This window comes from Merops nubicus, unplaced genomic scaffold, assembly GCF_000691845.1.
Source record: "Merops nubicus isolate BGI_N331 unplaced genomic scaffold, ASM69184v1 scaffold5595, whole genome shotgun sequence".
In the NCBI taxonomy this organism is placed as follows: Eukaryota; Metazoa; Chordata; class Aves; order Coraciiformes; family Meropidae; genus Merops; species Merops nubicus.
Genome location: NW_008610156.1, coordinates 99,904 through 119,912, shown reverse-complemented (window position 1 = coordinate 119,912; position 20,009 = coordinate 99,904). Strand labels below are relative to the sequence as shown.

At 38.6% G+C, this 20,009-nt stretch overlaps 1 protein-coding gene across 1 annotated transcript in view; it reads left to right on the top strand.

The window, feature by feature from the left end:
* IGF2BP3 (insulin-like growth factor 2 mRNA binding protein 3) overlaps positions 1 to 20,009 on the top strand; it is a gene marked incomplete at its 5' end in the record, with an annotated part of 118,808 nt that overhangs the window by 8,359 nt on the left and 90,440 nt on the right. Inside the window, one exon of the mRNA XM_008940798.1 lies at positions 15,459 to 15,507. Coding sequence (XP_008939046.1) covers positions 15,459 to 15,507 — 49 coding nt within the window. The remainder of the gene's footprint in view (positions 1 to 15,458; positions 15,508 to 20,009) is intronic.

Here is a 20,009-nt window from a genome sequence, read left to right as displayed (position 1 = left end):
CCACATCTTTCATTGTGGCAAACGGGCACTCTGGTGTGCAGAGGGAGCTATTGGCCAGGGTCAAGTGAGAAGGATTCAGTGCTAAGTGTCTTTTAGCAGTATTGATTACAGTGGGTGCTGGTGCCAATAAACAGCAAGGGTTATTATATGGTCAGCTTCGCATTAATGGGAGTTCATTTAAGCAAGTTCTAGGTGGTGGTGGGCAGCAGCATGACCTGGTGACAGGGAGCTAAAGCCTGCTGTTGTTAACCAGAAGGTACTCCTTTTGACCTGAACAGAAGAGCTGGGTATCTCAGTGCTTGTTTGTCACCCCACTGTCTGAACTTTGCACCTGCACAGAAATTTCTAATGTAGGATGCTTCTAAGAAATGTGCAACTTTTACAGTTGATAAGCATTTAAAACTGTCTACAAATTCAGATTTTCAAACACATACTGAATGTAAGGCTGTAGTTTAACATCATCTGCAGACTTACTAGCCTGTAATAAAGGAATGAGAGGATCCTAGGGTACAGCACAGATACTCAAGTTGTTTTTAAGAGCTTGTACAAAATATGTGAGAAATGGACAGCTCTTAATGTCAGAGCAGAGCTTTGTTTCTTAAAGTGTAGTCATTAAACTTCTTTTTGGAGTTCAATGCTGGTGCTCTGTAGCAGTGGTGTAAAATTATTCTTGTACTGCTAATACTGAAGTGTTGAAATGAATGTTTATTCTGCTAAACTTTTTCTTAAAAACACCCCCACCCTACAAAAAAAACCCCCAAACCAAACAAAAACTGCAAAACAACACCACCCAAACATCCCACATTATATTATGGCAGTTAAAAATGAGGTGACCCTCATTTATTTATGAAATACTAAGTTTATTTCTGTCATGGTCTGAGTCTGAATAGCAAATAGGTACTATTAGGTTTCCTAAGTTGTTATGAGTTGCTGCTTATTTTGTTTGCATTAACAGTGTATTTACTTAGACTGAGCTGTATACATCTATTTAGGAGTTTTTATGTTTTCCTGTTATGCAGCTGAGAATAAATTTTTGTAAGTAATGATTTCTACCCTGATTGCTATCTTAAGCACAAAGTGACCCTTGCCATATATATATATATACATATACCCCAAAATCTGCATTTGACATAGAACTGTAAACTTTAGGTAAAAGTTGTACACAACCTTTATGCAACTGGGCTTTATGACACTTGTTCAATTAAACTCAAATCATGAGCAAAATTTTCTTTTCAGGTATGTAGCATGTGCTTAATCTGTGTAAAGTTAAAGCTACCCATCAGTCCTTGAAAGTAATAATGGGGAAAAAATACACAAGCTTTATCATTCTAATTTGTAGAGCCTTTCAAGGTTTTGGGTTGAGTTAAACATTGTTTTACCTTTGTGTTTGCCTAGCTTCAGTAAAATCACAGAATTGCATTCGCTTGCTGTGTTTGGCTTTTGCCTGCCTCTGTGGCAAATAATAAGCTTCTGTACATGGCTTTTCTTCATGGTCCTTTCATTCCCATCACCTGATCCACACAGTTCACTTACTCTGACTGTTACTGGGTTTGCATATGTGGTACTAAGTTCAGCATCTTAAGATGAAAATATTGCTTCTGAATACGTGAACATCAGTCCAGATCCAGCGTCGCCTGCGTGGTTACATCAGTCTCCTGTTGTACAGCAATGCTCTGCTGCTCACTGCAGTTCCTCAAAACAGCTTTTCAAATGGAGATTGAAGCTATCTTAACTTTTTAGCTCTACAGTGGAAATTTCGTGTGGTTCTGTGTTCCAGAAAGCTGCTCTTTGACATAGTTTTGACTTGTGTCACTGGGTGTATCTTTTTGGATGGTAACTTTTAAAAAATAAAAAAAAAAAAAAAAGGAAAAAAAGGCAAGGCATGGAAAAGTCTGTCCCAAACTTAGTCGTGTTTTATCATGATGAAGCCCTGCAAGTTCTCAAGGAAGAAAGGGCTTTTGAGCAGTGGCAGTTTTCTGGAGATGGCTGTGGTGCATGTTCTACCTGATGAGACTTGGGCTGGGTGAGGAGAGCTTTGCCTCACTTGAGGGGACTGAGCAGGTGCCCTGACCTCTGATATCTGACTCTGTGAACTTCCCTTGCACTTTATGGATAAAGTCCATGTCGTTACAAAGTAATAAAGCATGTCTTTGATGTTTGGGTGAAGAGAGAGAGGAAGGGAGCAGTTCCTTGTTTTGAGGCTTTTGGTAGCTCCACTTCTGGTTGTTACTGGCAGTTCTCTCATTGTGTAGTCCAGTACTAGGCACAAAGCTGGTGCCAGCAAGGTTTGAAATGAGCTGAATTTTTGGGGGTGATGTGAGAGATGAGTGAAGACAACCTACAATCAGTAGTAGCAGAAAATGATCAGTAACACCTAAAGAAGGATGATTTCTTTTTGTGGTTGAATATGTACATATTATAAAATGATAGTCTAACAAACTGATATTTTTTTTTTATTTGGTATTTTTCTCCTGCTCTTTAAAATGTTCTTAAATCCTCAGTTGTCGAGCATATCTATATGCAGATGGAACAGCTGAATTTCCAAGCTGCATTTAAACTATGCTAAGCTATACTCTTAGGTAAAAGCAACTTGGTTTTATTAGTGGGGGCAAGTACCACCTAATTTAGGTATCTCTGCAACAAATCAGTAACATATGATTGTAAAAAGAAAGTAATTACTGCCTTGGTGTGATAATAAGTTTGCACATCTGTACTCAAACTAAATGTGAACTAATTAACTGCTAAATAATTTATTAAACTTGGTCAAAATTATCACCAACATTCATATGAACTTTGTTCCTAATCTTGATCTGAATATCTAGGAAAACGCTATCTACGCATTTGAAAACCACAAGTTACTAAATACAAATAAACCTGATGTTAAAGATAATCAACTTCTAAATTTTATTTATGAATGAAATGGTTAACTCTAGCATGATACAGTTCTTTTTCTCTGCTTTGAAGCTAACCGATTCAAATTTACAGTTTTGCTCAGTTGAATATAGAGTGAACTAAAATAGCGTAAACATTGAATGTTACCCTATGTAAAGAGTGGTTTTCAGTGCAGAAATGGAAACTATTTTTTATTCCCTGATCATAACAGTGTATTTAGATCCACAGAGACAGAGAAAAAGTCCGTGCTCGCTGTGATCTTCATCCTTAAAAAATGCATTATATTCCATTTTTTGTGAAAAATGAAATGAATAATAATGGAGTTATTTAAAAGGTGATAGTGGCTATCCTGTAATTGCTTTATATGCCAATTCTTAAAGTCCTGGCAGGTTTTTATAGTGTTATGAAAATGACAGGAAATTACTAAATATTAACTGTAAAGGTCACTAAAGAAAATACACTCACACCTCTTATATACAAGTGATTTTTTAACATAACTTGCCTTTGATAGAAATAGTAAAATTGAAATGTTACATCATTTAAAATTTGTGAACAGCCGAATTTTAGTTGTTGGCTTTTCCAGTTGAACGGAATGAAATTATACTCTAAGGCTTTCATTACAGCCTGGTATAAAAGCTCAGGGATTTCTTTCATATATTATACTATGTAAGCCTGTGTGCACTAATCAAACCTACCATGACAAAAGCACAAAATATTGTTCTGGTAATTTTTAAAAACAAAGTTTAATGAGAGGTATAATTGTTTCTGTTAAGTAAATATAGAAAATTGTGAACAATTCTTCACACACAAGCTGCAGTGCTTTACCTATGCCAGTACAAAATATTTACTGTGATTGTGGATTTACTAGTGTAGATGTACTTGCATTGATCAAAATTATTGTCCTCTTAAAAAAAGGAGAATATAGGTTCTGTAGACAATAGAAAGAAGTTTTTATTACTGTACAAATTTAACATTTAAAAACACATTAATTGAGCTACTGGAAAAAATGTAACTTTTCGTCTTTAGATCAAAACTTAATGTGGAAAATTGTGTATGTGTGCAAGGTGTGTATATTTAGCTCTATATCCCAACTGAAAGACAATGCATTCTACACTTTAAAGGTATAAGATTTTTTTTTTTTTAGGGGGGAGTATGCAGTTGTTCTAATTAACAGGCAGATTTTTACTGTAAGTACAGCTACAAAATAATTTTATTTGGTGCTGTTCTGCCCACACAATTTTTGTGTAATTGAATAGGATTTCATTTCTGGGGGAGAAGTCTTCAAAGAAAATTACTTAAAAGAAATTACAATAGTGTCTGAAAACCGTAAGCCTAATTTGTTTTTCTTTGCAGGTAACTTCAGTATAGAAAAAGCAATGGCTTGGTTTTGGTGTATCTGGTGATGTTCAACATAAAAATGACAAAGCCAAAGAGCAAAATGGTCATTTTCTGTGACTTTTGGGTTTTGACAGGGCAAGAGAAAGGAAAGAAAACTTTGGTGGTGACAGTGCAGAACTCACATGTTCTATCAGTCCTCTAGTAGAGGGGTGTTATCTTCTACTTTAGGTCACTTAATCAATTTAAGGCCATGTGGATTTGCCATTAGTAAGGACCAACACCTGAGTGCTATTTCTTCTTGTTGGTATTCAATTAGTTCAACAAAGTGTACTGGTAAAATAGTTGCTGGAGAATCAGTGAGTATTGTTGTCTGTGCAGCATCTTAGTTGTTGTTTGCATCAGTTCATATTTGAAAGGAATCTCTTTTCTTTAAATTTAAGAATAATTCTGTACAACCTTGTTGTAGAGAATTCTTTGAGATGGAAGAAGTTCTTTTAAAGCAAAAATAATAGAAAATGTACAGTAAACACTCCTGTTATAAAACTGGTAAAGTATTCTACTTAATCTAGTCTTGTTAGTGTGGTCTAGAAGATTTAAAAGAAGTTATTTGTCATATTAGTGCTTTTGAAACTTTTCTTGGTTTGTCTTGAGATTGCAGGGTGGAAAGTAGTAATAAGTAAATGATTTTTGTTGTTGTTAAAGAGCCCAAGAGCCACATGAGCAGGCTAACTGCAGGTCTTTGAAAGCCTCCACTAGAACATGAGATGATGAGCATAGTATCTATTTTAAATTCTCATACATGATGTCAGTACAAGGCTGTCCTCTTGCAAACTTGAGTATTATATGTATTTATGAAAAAAATAAAAGACGTTTCAGCCAGGATGGATGCAGAATGAAAGCCGTGCATACGTGTATGCACACACACATGCACTGCACTCTCTGAGTGGCTTTAAACACTGGAGAGAGCCTGAAATGTGTGGCTGTACATTTGAAAGTGTTGATTTACTCTGTGCTCTTGTTAACTGTTTTTAGTTTATTTTGCTCTTTAAAGCATTAGGGCACTATCCACATTTTGAGAGATTATTATATAGATAGTTGCCTAAATGAAGTAGTTTGCCCTTGTTAATATCCTTTTATATCATGGAACAGACTTGAAAATGCTAGCTACCCTGTCTGCTAGTGGAAGTTTACATATACACTTAAAATCAGACTAAGCAAGATTTTTCATTTATTCTAGTTATATATATAACTAGAGTTATATAAAGTTTTTGAAGCTAGATGGTTCTTTCAGCAGCACAAGTGTTTCAGTGTGTTTCCTCTTCCCAGACCCCATAGGAATCTTCATTTAAGATCATTTTAGGAACTCGATATTAATTTGTGTTGGTTTTTGCAGAGTAGTCTGAAAGAGGCAAGCAAACAGGCTTTTCTTTATGCAGTCACGGGTGTGGGGGAGTGGGCTGTGTGTGAAACAGTGAGGCAGCAGAGAAGCATGTGCTGGGATGGGACCCTGAACTACTCTAACAGAATCACAGAATGGTAGGGCTTGGAAGGGACCTCTGGAGACCACCTAGTCTAACAACCTGCTAAAGCAGGGTCACCTACAGCAGGTTGCACAGGAAAACATCTAGATGGGTTTTGAAAGTCTCCACAACCTCTCTGGGCAGCCTATTCCAGTGCTCCCTCACAGTAAAGAAGTTTTTCCTTACATTTACGTAGAACTTCCTGTGCTCTAGTTTGTGCCTTTTGCCCCTTGTCCTTTTGCTGGGCATCACTGAAAAGAGGCTGACCCCATCCTCTTGACACCTGCCTTTAAGATATTTACAAGCATTGATAAGATCCCCTCTGTCTTCTGTTCTCTAGGCTAAGCAGACCCAGATCAGCCTTTCTTCAAGAGAGAGATGTTCCAGTGCCCTAATCATCTGTGTAGCCCTCCGTTGGACTCTCTCCAGTAGTTCCCTGTCCCTCTTATTTGAGGAGCCCAGAACTGGACACATGACTTCAGATGTGATCTCACTAGGGCAGAGTAGAGAGGGAAGAGAACCTCCCTTGACCTGCTGGTCACAGTCTTTTTAATGCACTGTTCTTAACACCTTGCACAGCTTAAGCTCTAAAGTAGCTTGCTCTTAACCTGAAAGCTTTCAATCAGATATTTAACAGAAAAAAAAAAAAGTGGCAAATAGGGGTTTCCTCCTCTCTGAGCCTATGTAACAGAGGCCTTGCAATTCTGTAAGTGCACAGATGGAACAACTCTTGCTATTTTACTTCAAGCCTGATTTTTCTTCCCTTCCACTCCCCAAATCAGAACTAAAGACTGGTTAACATATAACATAGTGAACTTTAAGTATGAACAACCTTAGTTTTACTTGACCTGAAAGAGTCCAAAATGGGTTAAACTCTGTGCATAGCTGTGGCTTGAGGAATGTGGAAAGCATTTCCAATGTTCTCTGCAAACACAGGCCTGTGTTGGAGCAAGCTGGTCTCAGCAGCATGGTGGCTACTGAATTTGTCTATGAGTGCTGTTTATTTGGCTATTTTAATCTGAGAAGGGTGAATCACTGAGTTATTGTTAAGAGAATATCTAGTCTGGTGCCATACCTCCTATAAAAAAAAAAAAAAAAATTGCCAAAACTTTCACATCATGTGTGGTGTCCACATTATTTCCTTGGGTTTCTAACTGGTCTGCAAACTTCTGTGATGGTAGTAGGGAAGACGTGCAAAGTAAAAGCACTGTGAGTATTTGTCCAGCAGCTGCTTTGTGGTACCAAGAGTCACGCTCGCTTCCATTGTTCAAGTCTTGGTACCCCCTTTTTGCTTCAGAAATGACACCAAAGTATCCCACACCATTTCTTTATTCTCCTTGGGCTCGTCAAAAGGAGCTCAATTCACTGAAAATTTAAAATATCCTCTTCATTTTCTTATCTACAGCTCCTAAGCATCTAACTTGACCATATATTGCAGGGACATCACATCCAAGTTTCAGTCTAGAGCAGCTTCTCAGCTGATGTAAAACTTCAGTTAGTCCATGATGGAAATCTTGACTGCTTCAACCAGCAGATCCTGTGGGCACTAAGAAAACAGGTGAAAGGAGAGCAGAAGCAGCCTTTAGCTGTTTTGGTGGCTAAAGGAAAGGAGTGGTGGCATGAGAAAGATAAAAGATTAGTGTTGCCCTTTTAGAGGATTACTAGTTCATACTGGTTAGGATTTTAAATAGACTTTTTTTTTTTCATGTTTGATAGCACTTTTGCATTTTAAAGATGTTATTTACAGTCTTTCATATATCTCCTGGATGTTTTCACCATTCTCCGCATCTCTATTAATTGCAAGTTAATAATGGGGTGGGAGAACAAATGGCAAGTGATCATAGCTCTGAAATGTTTAGTCAACAAAATCAGCTCAGTAGTACAATTATTTAACACTGAATACAGACCTCTGCTCTAAGGAGGAGGAGTTTTTTTTCTGTGGCATTTATAAAAAAACCCAAAGCAACCACCTCAAAACCAAATACCTCTCTGCCCCCCCACCCCCAACCAACCAAAACGGGAGGGAAAAGAAAAACAAAAAAAACCCAAAACCCAAACCCAACAAAAACCCAACAACTCACAACTAACTCAACCCCAAAACCCTGGTGCTAATTCCTACAAAGAGTCTGGTATGGGGGAAAAGGCCTGAAATGTCAAAAGCCACAAGGGTAGATGGACACCTGTTTTTCTAAAAGATATTGGAATTTCCCATTACATTCAAAACAGCAGTTAATTCTTTAATTAAAAAAAGAATAATCTTAACAGCCTTCTCTCCTTAACACCTGGAAAACATAATTTTTTTTTAAAGTAAGAAATTAACTGTTAATATGGTAATGGCAGAATCTTGAATTTTCTTCTGAAAATGCCTTTATGGATCACTCAAGGGAATTGACAAATAATGAGTATAAGCTTTTAGTCTAATTAGTGATGTGAAGAATTGTTGAACTGAAATCCTAAAGCAAATGGTAACAGGTAAAAGCCTGTGATTCAGCTAATTTACGTAAGCATAAGAACTACAGTCAGGCTTATACTGGTTGATTTACCTGTTTTGTGTGAGGTAACTGGATGTGTCAGTGGAAATCTTCTGGTTGTGCTTCTTGAGCTATTGCATCCTGTCCACAAATATCCAGTCTCTTTCAAAGTATCCGAGTTTATCCTGCAAGGAGAGCGTAGCCCTGTGCCAAGCTGTTCAGCTGGTGGCTTTAGGGAGTGGAGCTGCTGCATGGTGTACTGATCCCATGAACAGCTTTCCAATTGTTCATCTTGGTGGAAAGTAGTTAGCAAATCTGATGCTTCACAGGCACTGGTAGGAAATTTGATGATCAGCACAGAGGGATCTGTGAGGTAATCCAAGAGCCAGATTTTCATTGTGAATGCTGCTGAGATGAATACACCTCTCCAAAGTGTCTGCTTTGGTGGGTTGTATGTGCAAAATAAAAGGGGAAAAGTGGAGTTAGGATGTTTGGCATGAGCTCTGAGGAAAAGTTTTTCTGGTCTAAATTTTATGGAGGATCCTTATTCTGAGTAGTAATACAGAGTGCTCTTAAACCCAAGTCTGGGGTTAAATAATGAGGCAACACAAAGAGAAGTATTGCTGTAGTTTGCCTGTGGCTTAGTCAAGCTTTGTCTGCTTGAATTGCTGAATTGGGTCTGAAATTGGAGCAGTAACATTTCCTCTTCAAGTATTCTGCTGTTCAACATTTTTTAATGAGTCAGTATTTGAAACCATTCTCCTTTGTTTCTTCTGTAGGTAAGGTGTCAAGATGAACTTTCTGGTTCACAAGCTAATGGCTTGATTTGATAAAATTCAGTAACTATGTCATCAATGTGCCTTGTGATATACACTAGAAATTAATTACTTTTTCATAGAAGTGATCAAAAAAATCCTCTGTCACTTTACTGTACCTGAGTTGGTTTTAAACAGAAATTCAGTACACCTTCCTTTTAGGTAGGGAATGTGACCCTTGCTTTTGTATTTATCAGAATTATTTGTTAGGAATAAGCAAGCTGAGATCTAAAATTGCATGTGTGTATACATGTGTAATTTTATATACATAAAAAGATGGCTTAGAATGCACATTCAAGAAGCTTTATTCGGGAGAACTTATTACTGTTTGTTAGGTGCTTTAAGGGATCAGATGTGAACAACCTGAAAAGACTGTAAAGGTTTCTTAAACTCGAGGAGTTTGTGTGAAGTCAGGAGGCAGGCAGAGGCTGTAGCACCTCATATGGGACAAGCTGTTCCAGTGGTTTCATCTCTATCATCACCTACATTTACTATGAAGATGATGATGGGAAGAAGACCCCTCTCTCACCTTGTAACTAGAAAACTGTTTCTGCTTTTTACCCCAAGCACACTAATATAAATTGAGAGTGAAGGATTTATTTTTTTTTATCCTGTAAACCTGCTTTTATTTTTTCCTCCTCTTCCCACTAGAAGAGCATTAAAAACATTGATTCACTCTGTTGTGATCAAGCATCAGCTAGTTGAAGAAACCTGAGGGGGAGAAACTAATAAACTCTGTGTGTGGGGGTAGTTTTTTGCACTGGGTTTTTCTTGCCTGTGTTTATTTTGTTGGACGCAGAGTAAACAAGAAGACACCTCCTTTCCTTCTCCTATAAATTCAGTTGATTACCAGCAGTTTCCAATTTGGCTATAGAAGTTAACTCTGTTTCTATGACTTTTCACATCAGGACATTTTATTCAGAAATTTTTTCTTTAGCCAGAGTCCATAGTTGTTTTTTTGGTCATGTGGGTGTGGGAGGTGGTTTTTTAAATATTTAATCTCCAGCTGTCTATGTTGGGTTGGTTATCAGTGAAATAAGCTTGAGAACTGATGGGTTTTGTCTTGATGGAGCTCTCTGAAGCTTAGGGAGAAGAAGGGTTGTTTTGATGAGTGGGTTTGCGGGGGCATCACAAGTAGCTGTCAGAGGCAGCGCTGAGCAGCAGTGCTCAGTGCTGGTGGTGGTTATTCATTATCTGCACACTCTGCCTGTGCTGGTGGTGTGAGGTGCCAAGACTTTTTCCAGGTAACCTGTACAGCCGTGCCGACCTAGAACAGATGAAATAATTAAGCACTTGCTCTTTGCATGTTCCTAGGAGTGGAAAAGGTAGACCATTTACTTTCTATCCCATAGGTATTGAATTCAAACAATTGGGTGGACTAACGTTGTCAATGTTCACTTGACCTCCTTTCAAATATGTTTAACTTTTTTCCATAGACTCTTGTTTGAAAAGAGCAGGTTTGTCTTGTGCAGGTTTAAGGTGTAAATGTTGTGTGTAGTTCATATGGCTGCTGAAATAAGAGACTATGACATGGTGTTACTGTTCAGAAATGGAACCTGAGGAGTAGGAGGCAGCAGGACTCTGGGAGAGGGAGGATGGTGAGAAGGGTCTGGTAAGAGTGTGGGTACAATGACTGGAAGTGCAGTTGCTCCAGTACTTCCGTGTGCGCTCCTCTTCGGAACTGTCAAATTTTGACACATCTATGAGATACATAAAAATCAGGACTGTGAGAAAAATCATGGTACTTGACTGATTTTTGCTTTATAATTTTCTGTCTTATGTTGTTGGGTTTTTTTAATTATTGTCCCTTAAGGGGAGGTGTGAGTCTTCGGTGATTTGCCTTTGCTAAATGTCACATAAAACACACATTGAGATTGTACTAGTGAGTGAAAGCATATAGTGAGATTTAATGCAATGTTCAAAACTGGACAAATTTTGAGGCCTTTTTAACCCAAAAAGATTTTGATACTTTGAAGAAAAAGGTGATGTGTATAGGGAGAGCAGAGAGAGGAGTGCATATAAAAGAAAGGCAATGCTGATACTGTGGTATTTTTCTTTCCCTCTTCCCACTGCCTTTTTGCTAAGACATATTCAGAAGGGTTTCATGTGTGTGTGGGGTTCTCATGGTTTGGGAGCACTGGCTGTCCCTGTACATGTGACCTCCCTCAGAGGTCACTGACATAACTTTTTATAAACTGTCCATTTTTACAATACTTCATCTTTTCTGCCTCTGCATATGCATGTAGCACAAATACACTGCTTTCTTGTGGAGGGGCACAATGATGTCGTCTTGTATGACCTGTTTTCAGTGTTGCAGGGATATTCATGTCCTTCAAACACAAGGCTCCATGTCTCAACACCCCCAGAATAAATATGTTGATGTATTGTCATCAGCAGTGGCTTGAAGTAACTGAATCCAGTTACCTGCATAATACCTGAAAAGAAGAGTTAGAATGTGTGCAGTTCATCTTAAAAAAAACTAAATTATTGCCAAATAATTGCTTACAGGCTGAATTTACACTGAAACCAGAGAAGTCTGTTTTCTTCCTACTGAATAAAAGGTGTTTCAGGTGTCTTTGAAAAAGAGAAAGGAGTGAGAATACCTCTTTATATGCTGTGAACTACAAGTAGCTTTCAAAAACCTTGGTGTGATAGAGCCCAAACAATTTGCCCAGACTTTATTCAGTTGACATCTCTTTGCAATGTCTGTTTAGAACAGAAAAAATGAATTACGAAATGTTCTTAAAATGGAAAAAGCGTATACATGAGGCTTACGTGAGTTACGTGGAGAGATCAGTGTTTTACTAAGGGTTTATTACAACTAGGTGAGCTATATATTAAATGAAACTATTGTAATAAAATACTTTAATGGAATTTGAAAGCACTACTTTTTGTCTTACACACTTGCAAGTAGTTGTAAAATAACAAAACTTAAGATTATTTCAAAGCAAAATAAAACAAAACCTTCTGTAGGTTTATGCTGCCCAAATTGTGATAGCTGTAGGACCTCTGCATGGACTGTACTTGGAAGAAAATAGGAGTGTGAGGAAGATGGAAAGCACCCTAAAAGAGCTAGTGTTGTCTGAGATGGGAGAATATTTCTAGGAAGGTGCTTCTATATTTTTTTTCTTTTTCCCACCTATTGTGTACAGTTTTGTCCCTGTGCAAAAGCAAACTCTCTGAAGTCAGAACCCATTCTCACAGAAGCTGTTGCTGCTCTGGTAAATTCAGTTAGACCCATTTTTGTCCCTCACTTTCCTCTACATTGCATTTGGTTTGGGATTTTTCTTGAGGAAGCTGAGAGCTGATTCTCCATGGCTTCATGTGGACGCAGTAGAGGTGATGGCAAATCACGAATGCTGCCCTGCAATAAGGAGCTGTATGAGGCTGCCAAAGTGCAAGAGAAGAGTGGGAGAAAAGATCTTTTTGAGCAGGAGCAACGCAGGTTATTGTTGGGGGGGCATGGAGGGGACGGGGATGTGGTCTCTGCTCACTGCTGGTTCTGTGCTCATTCTGGTCCTGGGAACACAAACGCCTCTGCATTTCTATCTGTTCCATTTTGGGGCAAGGGCAGAGGAGGAAAGGTGTTACAGTCTTTGTGTATTTTTAGGTCATTTTAAGAAACATATTTAGGTTGTTTGCTTTTAATAGGAGTTGATAGTAACTGAAATTGAGAAATCTTAAAGGTGCTCATGATCTTTTTTTTCCTTACGCTGATTCTGTGCAATTTCTCTTGGCCTTGCAAAGCTTTATTCAGTTTTTTTTCTCTATTACTAATTGTACAGCAATGATATAAAAAACTAAATTTTGCACTTGCATCAGTGGACATCAGACTTCAAACCTGTGCATTGGGCAATGAGTCGAAATCACTTGCTGTGCGGCCAAGCAACTGACAAAAGGTGTCGATAGTTTAAAATTAAACTGTTTAAATAGTTATTTTTGTGTTTTTGAAGTGACCTGTCAGTTTTGTATAGTGGGTGTCTCACTAGTGCCATAAATCGAGGTGCGCAGCAGGACTGCAGCCGTTTTACACTTGGTTTGCAATTTCCTTCGGCTCTTTATGAATATGGCAGAGGAACTTGTAACTTTCAGGTGGCATTTCATCCTTGCTCCTCTCCCTTCTTCTTCCCTTTCAAGATGTTCAAGTTATTCCTGTGCAACAAATGTTGCTTTAAATTTCATCAAACTCTTCAGTCACTAGAAGTCATGTGGGAAGGAAAAAAAAAAAACCTTTCCAAACCTTGTGGATGTTCTTTATTGTTGAGCAAACATAGGCCAAAAAAAAAGTAATCTCTATCTTTCAGGTGATGGGCAGTAAATAAGATATGTAGGTTTTCCTTCGGGAACAAAATGTGAGGTGGCAGTTGCATGTACGAAACTTGTATATGTGCTTCTGGAAAAGACTTTTTCCTCTCTGCTTCTCATCAGTGGATATACACTGCTCAGCATGAGCATTTGTTGCCTAGCTTGGTGTGGAGCTGGGCTGAGACCTGTTGTTGGTGTGCTGGCCAGGCTGTTGTGTGCTCGGATACTTCTGTGAGTGGCACTCCTTGCTAAAAAGTTGTCATGAACTTTTATTTGAATCTACAAGTGTGAGAGACGAATAGCAAAACACAGTTTGAAGCGCATTGAAGAGCATATTGGCTGCTAGTTCTGTGGTTTGGGATTTTTCTGCATTAAAATTTCCTCATGTTTTTAAGATTGAATGAACATCTTTTATGTTCTTTTGGGTCCAGTTTTCAAGTTTCAGGTTGCCATGAGAGATGGTGTTGATACTTAAGAGCAGTCTGTCAGTACTTTACCGCTACAAAACAATCACCCTATCACTAGCTGAGATTACAATTTAAGAAAACCTTTGCGAACTTCAAGGTAATTCTCCCCCTCCCTCATTACACTGAAGCAGCTCTGGACTCTTTTTGCTTTATTGGAAATGAGAGCTAAAATGGAGTAGCATGCAGTTTGGGTTTTCGTTCTCCTTTCCTTGCCTGTTTATATGATCAAATGCTGAAATTAGCTCTTGCTTGAGAGGGTGTGAAAACGGCTGAGAAATGCTGCACAACTGAAACCTGTTCATCTCTGGAGAAAGCATGCTTGTCACCTCATCTTGTGGACGCAGTGGTGTTGGGGGTGACCCCTCCATGTGAGGAGAAGTTTGGGCAAGGTGGCTTTGTGCTGTAGGTTTGGGCTGTGCCCTGAAAAAAAAAAACTTGTCAAGAAGAGCATTTCAAGATGTAAAACACTGTTTGCAGGCCTGTGTGGGTGGGTGGTAGTGATGTTAGGGAAAGGAGTGTATTTTAAAAGGATCTGAGGGGGAAAATGAAACCTTTCAATTTTATTGCTAGACAGGAACATCTCTGAAACTTCTTTTGTTGCAAGAGTTTACTGGCCTGTGTAAGTTTAACAAACTTCTGTTCTATTATAATAAGTCCTTAAAATGTGAAGCATTTTTCTGTGACAGGTCAGTATCGAGCAATTAAAACACTAAGTAAAGCTGTTTGAACACAAGGCACTTAATTTATCTGCTTTGGTGAACCAACATGTAGGGGAGACCTAAGCTCAACTGCTTTGTGTTATCCTCTCTCCCTTCCCCAGACCTTTACAGGCTAGCCAGAGGACCCAACCAGCATGCCCCACCTGAGCCCAGCTGAAAATGTGTTAATCCACACATTCTTGTAAATCCCAAGGGTTTTGTGGCATCTCTGGCATTTATTTGTTCTCTCACTTTGGGGGAAGGGAGAAGACAAAGGACTTGGCTGTGAAGGCAGCCAGCACACTGCCAGGCTATGCAGTAGCACTTCAAAGTGAATGTCTTGTTTACTAGATAAGTGAAAAATTGATGTAAATTTGAAATACAATGAATTTACTGATTCTTACTCCTTCCTCCTGATCAAGGATGGAGAATGTCAGCCATAAAAATACTAGAAAATAGTCCCTCAATAGGCTAATGAAAACCTTAATATCAAAGCAAATGTATTTATTCAAATTCCTATTTTATTCCTTGAAGGGCTGTAGAATCCTGAAGTATCTTCTTGGTGAATTTAAAAATAAAATAAAATAAAATCCTAGTGCGTGGAGGGGAATTCAGTACAAATACATGGGATTATCGCACCCATTTATAACAGAATTAGATACTGAAGGCCTTAAAGCTGAAAGTCTCCAAGAAAAGTGGAGACTTCATGAAATGTAACAGCTGTCAAATGTGTAACAAGTATTTCTGTAACAGCTCTTTGGACTTGAAATGGTTTTGACCTGACATTCCCCTCACAGTGATCTGTTGGTTTTTTTTGAGTTGTGTATTTGGTTTTGCCCCTCTTAGTATGACAGATGCTTAAATGTATAGCACTGCTATGTATAGTTTATCTTGCAATAATGTTTTCATTCTGTTATTTTTTTTCCAACTATTTTCTTTAATTTATCTGCAGGAGTCGGAAGCTTCAGATCAGAAATATCCCGCCTCATTTGCAGTGGGAGGTAGGAAGTTACTTTTTAAAAAATTATCTGTGCTTAAAACTGTATTTCTGTTTCTCTCTTTATCCACAAGACTTTTCCCCTTCCCCCACCTTTCACTTGCTTTGCACACACCACCCATTCTGTTCTGGGGAAAAATCCTTTGGAAGAGGGAACAATAGAGCCTTCTAAGCAATTCAGATAACTGCCTTCATTTCTGCTCTCCCAGTTAACCATAAAAAATGTTGAAATGGATTCTTTGGTGAACGCTGACTTCCTGATGCAGTCACTCTCTTTGACTGAAAGCTTGTCTGTTTTGGACCTTGCTGTGTCTAGTGCATGAGTTCAGTAAACTTAATAGAAGTTCATATTTAAATACTTGCTCAGAACCTTTACAAAACCAGAAATATATTGCTTATCCTTTCCTTGATTTTTTTTGTGTGTATATTTTTCCTTGTTCCTTTATGGTGGTGGCATTATGGCAAATCAATTGCTCATTGTTATTTGCTCGCCAATATATTGTATACTTGCTGTTTACACTCAACAAGTAGTGTTACATTTTTTTGCAGTTATAATTGGGCTACTGTGAGAATGGATCTGTTTTTTTTACTGTTTTTCTACCTTGTGTGTGTTTAAGATTTTGTTTTCATGTTTTACTAGTGGTAAGTCATCCTTTTGCCTGGGGGAGATTAGAGGGTGGAGGGTCTGAGGATAAAACTCTGGTAGTGTTGATTTCTGAGCAGGTTTGATCTATCGCCTTCATCTGACTCCATCTTCAGCTACTTCTTTGTTGGTACTGCCTGATTGCTTCCTAGCTTTGGAGAAAAACGGAGACATTGTTCTGTTCAACCTAGACTGTCGACCATGGGCACAAGGTAGTGGCACAAAGCACCTCTTGTTGCTTCAGTCGGTCCTGGTGTGTGCAGTCCATGTAGGAGCTTCCGCAGGACATGCCCCCTCACTTCACTCCTATTCACTTGATACCTTTATTTCAAAGTCATAATAGCTTTTCCTCAAGCTGTTGGGAAAAGCAGTAATAGAAATGGTTGCGGGTGACTGATTTGAAGATTAACTTATTTTTTGGTACAAAGTTCCTCTGAGGGTTTTGTATAGGATTAGGAAATATCAGAGCAGAGGCCTATGATTCAGAAAAATGTGCATAAATAGGGATGTTAGCACTGTTGAGCAGAGTACATAAAAATGTTCGTTCCTTCTTATATGTATATAGTAATTTACTATTACTGCTTGTGTGTTACAGGCATCTACCCTCTTTCATATCTGATTCCTGGTTAAGTGATTTCCCTCTCCTCTGCTGCTGCAGTTTCTGTAGTGACATCTGCTCTCAGACAGATGTTTCCCCTGCCCTAACGTCTAAAATCACCATCTTCCTAAAGTTCTCAAAGAAGAATTAAAATTGTCCCTATTAACACCTTCTCAACCTTGCCTAGATATCCTGGAGTTGCTTGTACAGACCTGACCCTTTGGGCACAGAATGCAGAAGCCCCAGAATAACTTTGCAATACTTGGCATTGTCTTGCAACATTAGGACTGCTTGCCAAGTATGGTTTGTCCACAAACTTCCTAAAACTTTTCTTTGTAGTTGCTGGTGGTCTGTCATTTCTGTGATAAGCAGGTAAGTTTTTTTTGGGTTCTCAAAAGGGTGCTGGTGAGAAAATACAGCAATTGGAGATTAAGTTTGTCTCAGGGAATTGTTTTACGCCAAGCTTCCTTAGGGCTCTGGTATCTTTTTTTTATGTTAAAAGGCCTTGCAAGAACTTCCTTTGAGCTCTGTTTTGGACTATCCATCCTTAAAACAAGTCTTCTGTGTAAGCAGTTGCTTGGTAGGGAGAGTAAAAGTTTGTCCATACAGAGAAGGATTTATATTGAAGCAATTTTCTTGTGTATTGCTTTCTGAGGGGAGGGTATGTGCATGCACATGTGTGGCAGCTGGAGCAATTTTACTTAAATTGTTTCTTATAGTCCCTCTGTGCCAATCTGCTTGCCTCATCACTCCTTTGTTAATTGCTTGAATCAAGACTGACTTCTAATGGGTGTGAAACCCTTAAAATCAAACCAAAAACAACTGATGAAAGAGGTCTCTACGTTAGTTCAGTCTATCATCCCTCATGTGTCTTTGATATTGAAATATAAAACATGCTTGGTACCCTAAAATACCTTTCTTTTTACAATGCTGTATTTACTCGTGAAAAGAATGGAAGAAAAATTAATGCTTTTGTGATTCTTTTTTTCCTAGTATAACCCTTATTAGGAAGGTTACTTTGCTATTTCTTGCAGAACTATTTTTTAAAGGCTTTTTTCTTTTTCTTTTTTTTTAAAATAAGTGTCTTGTTTTAATTTTGTTTGTTATAGAAAACAAGCATTTTAGATGGGAAGCCTGCAGGTATACCCCTAGCAGTCAGTGTGCACGCCTCTAGTTTGGTGCTTCATAGCTGTTCTTGTTGCCAGTGTCTCTCACAGTGGTACCTGTAAGTCCTGGGCTATGTGGGACTGGGACCCAGCAAGCATGTCTGTGCACACCTACGCCGAACAGAGATGGTTCTTGGCTTATAACATCAGTCACAAAACCTCTTATAATAATGAAGGAATCCACAATGTTCTCAAGCAGGGGCTGGAGAAAGCAGGATTGGAAGAGCAGTAGGAATGCAAGTCCTACAGGAATGTAGCTGAAGTGTTTGTAGTGTGAAGTGTAAGAGAGTTTGGTAGTAGCTCCCACTCCTGAGGGCCCCAGAGGGTAGTGTTGCCTCCTGATTAATCTGAATTGAGAATGTTCTGTGATACATCAGCTCAGGAAGGTGCCTCACTGTCAATATAGTTGCTTTGTTCTTCATGCAGGTAGGAGGTGACTTGTAAGATCTGTGAAATGCCAGAATACACGAGTTTCCTGTGAAACCCTGAAACAGTTGCACTGGTGTACCCTCTTATCTTTCTGAAAGGCCTGTGTGCCTGTTTAGTAAAATCCAGTAGTGTGAAGGAGCAAAACGGTGACCTTTAGAGTTAAGGAAACCTTGACTTCCTCCTGGAAGAAACTGGGTATCCTGAAGGCTCACATGAGGTAGGACACTCGACCAATATTTCATATAGAGTGGGAAATAAACAGTGGATGTAAATGGTCACAGAGTAACAAGCATTTATTAATAAGACTTTTTATAATCCAAATACACAAATTCAGATTAACTATTTGCTTTTCTAGCTGCCTATTTGGAGAAAAATACTCAACTACTTTTCTCCTTCACAGACGTTGATGTTACACAGCAAAATACTGACTCTTAGAATTAGCCATTGAGATTGGACATGCAGTTGTTTACTTGGGCTAGTTTAAGAGTTCACTGTGTACTTACCAGACCATCCTGGTTTAAATAAAAAAGCTAAGATAACCCATATTAGACCATATTCAGGGTTCCATGGTAGAAGAAAGGCAGATAATGACCTGTTGTAATCTGCTATAAGCACTGAAACAAAACCACAAGGTTGCTATTCTGAATACACCACTCTAAAGGTGCAGCTGTAAAAGATAAAATTCTAACGTATTCCAAGGCATTCAAGGTTAAGTTTGTATGAAACTTGCCTGGTAGTTAATTTGAACTTGAATTGTTCAATTGTTATTGAAATTGTTAGCAAGGTTCTGCAGGTTTCTATACCTGTGGGTTGGGTACTCTTGTACTCCTTGCCCAGCTAGGAGAAACTGGAGGTGGACTGAAGGCAGCATCTCTGAACTAAAGAAAGCTGAGGAGATGCCTTAGAGTGAAACTGCAGTCTGTACTGGTAGGGGTGTATCCAGGATCGTGTTCCCTACTCATCTAGGAGGTCATCTGCATTTCCACTTTCCTTTACTGGACTCTGTGTGTTTGAGGACTCTGGATCAGTGCCCATGTTCCTCTAAAACATCATCACTTCTGGAATGCGTCTTCTTCCTTTCATTCTGCTTGCATATAAATTGCATATAGAGGTTCTTGTATCAATTTATTATGTTGAAGGACATGTGCATGATCAGATTTTATTTTTAAAATCGATTTCTCTTGTGGGGAAGTTTGAAGCAAAACCTCAAACAATCAGTGCACCTTTTTTAGTGATGGTAGATGGGCATCATTTCCCCTACCTTTTCTCTCCTTACTCATCAAATACAAAATCCAGGTTGCTGCTCAAAATCTTGACAAGTGAAGGATTTGGCACACCATCTTTTCCCATTCTCCACACATACCTATCTCATCTCTTTCTCATTGGAAACAAACACCCTGGCTCTATGGTCTCTGCAGAAAAGTAAATAGAACTCTGTTACTTGTTTCTGAACTGCACTCTGCAACATCCTGTTTTGACTCCTAATTTGTAACCGCAGGTAATCTCCCATTCAGCACTGGAAGTGTAGTTGCAAGACAATGGTATGTCATCTAAAAGGAGGTCTAGTTGTGGTGATTTAAAACTGAAGTACCTGGAACTTCTTTCTGATTCTGATGGGGACCAAAGTAGAGCTCTGAGGAGGAACTGTGATGTGATATGTCACACTTTTT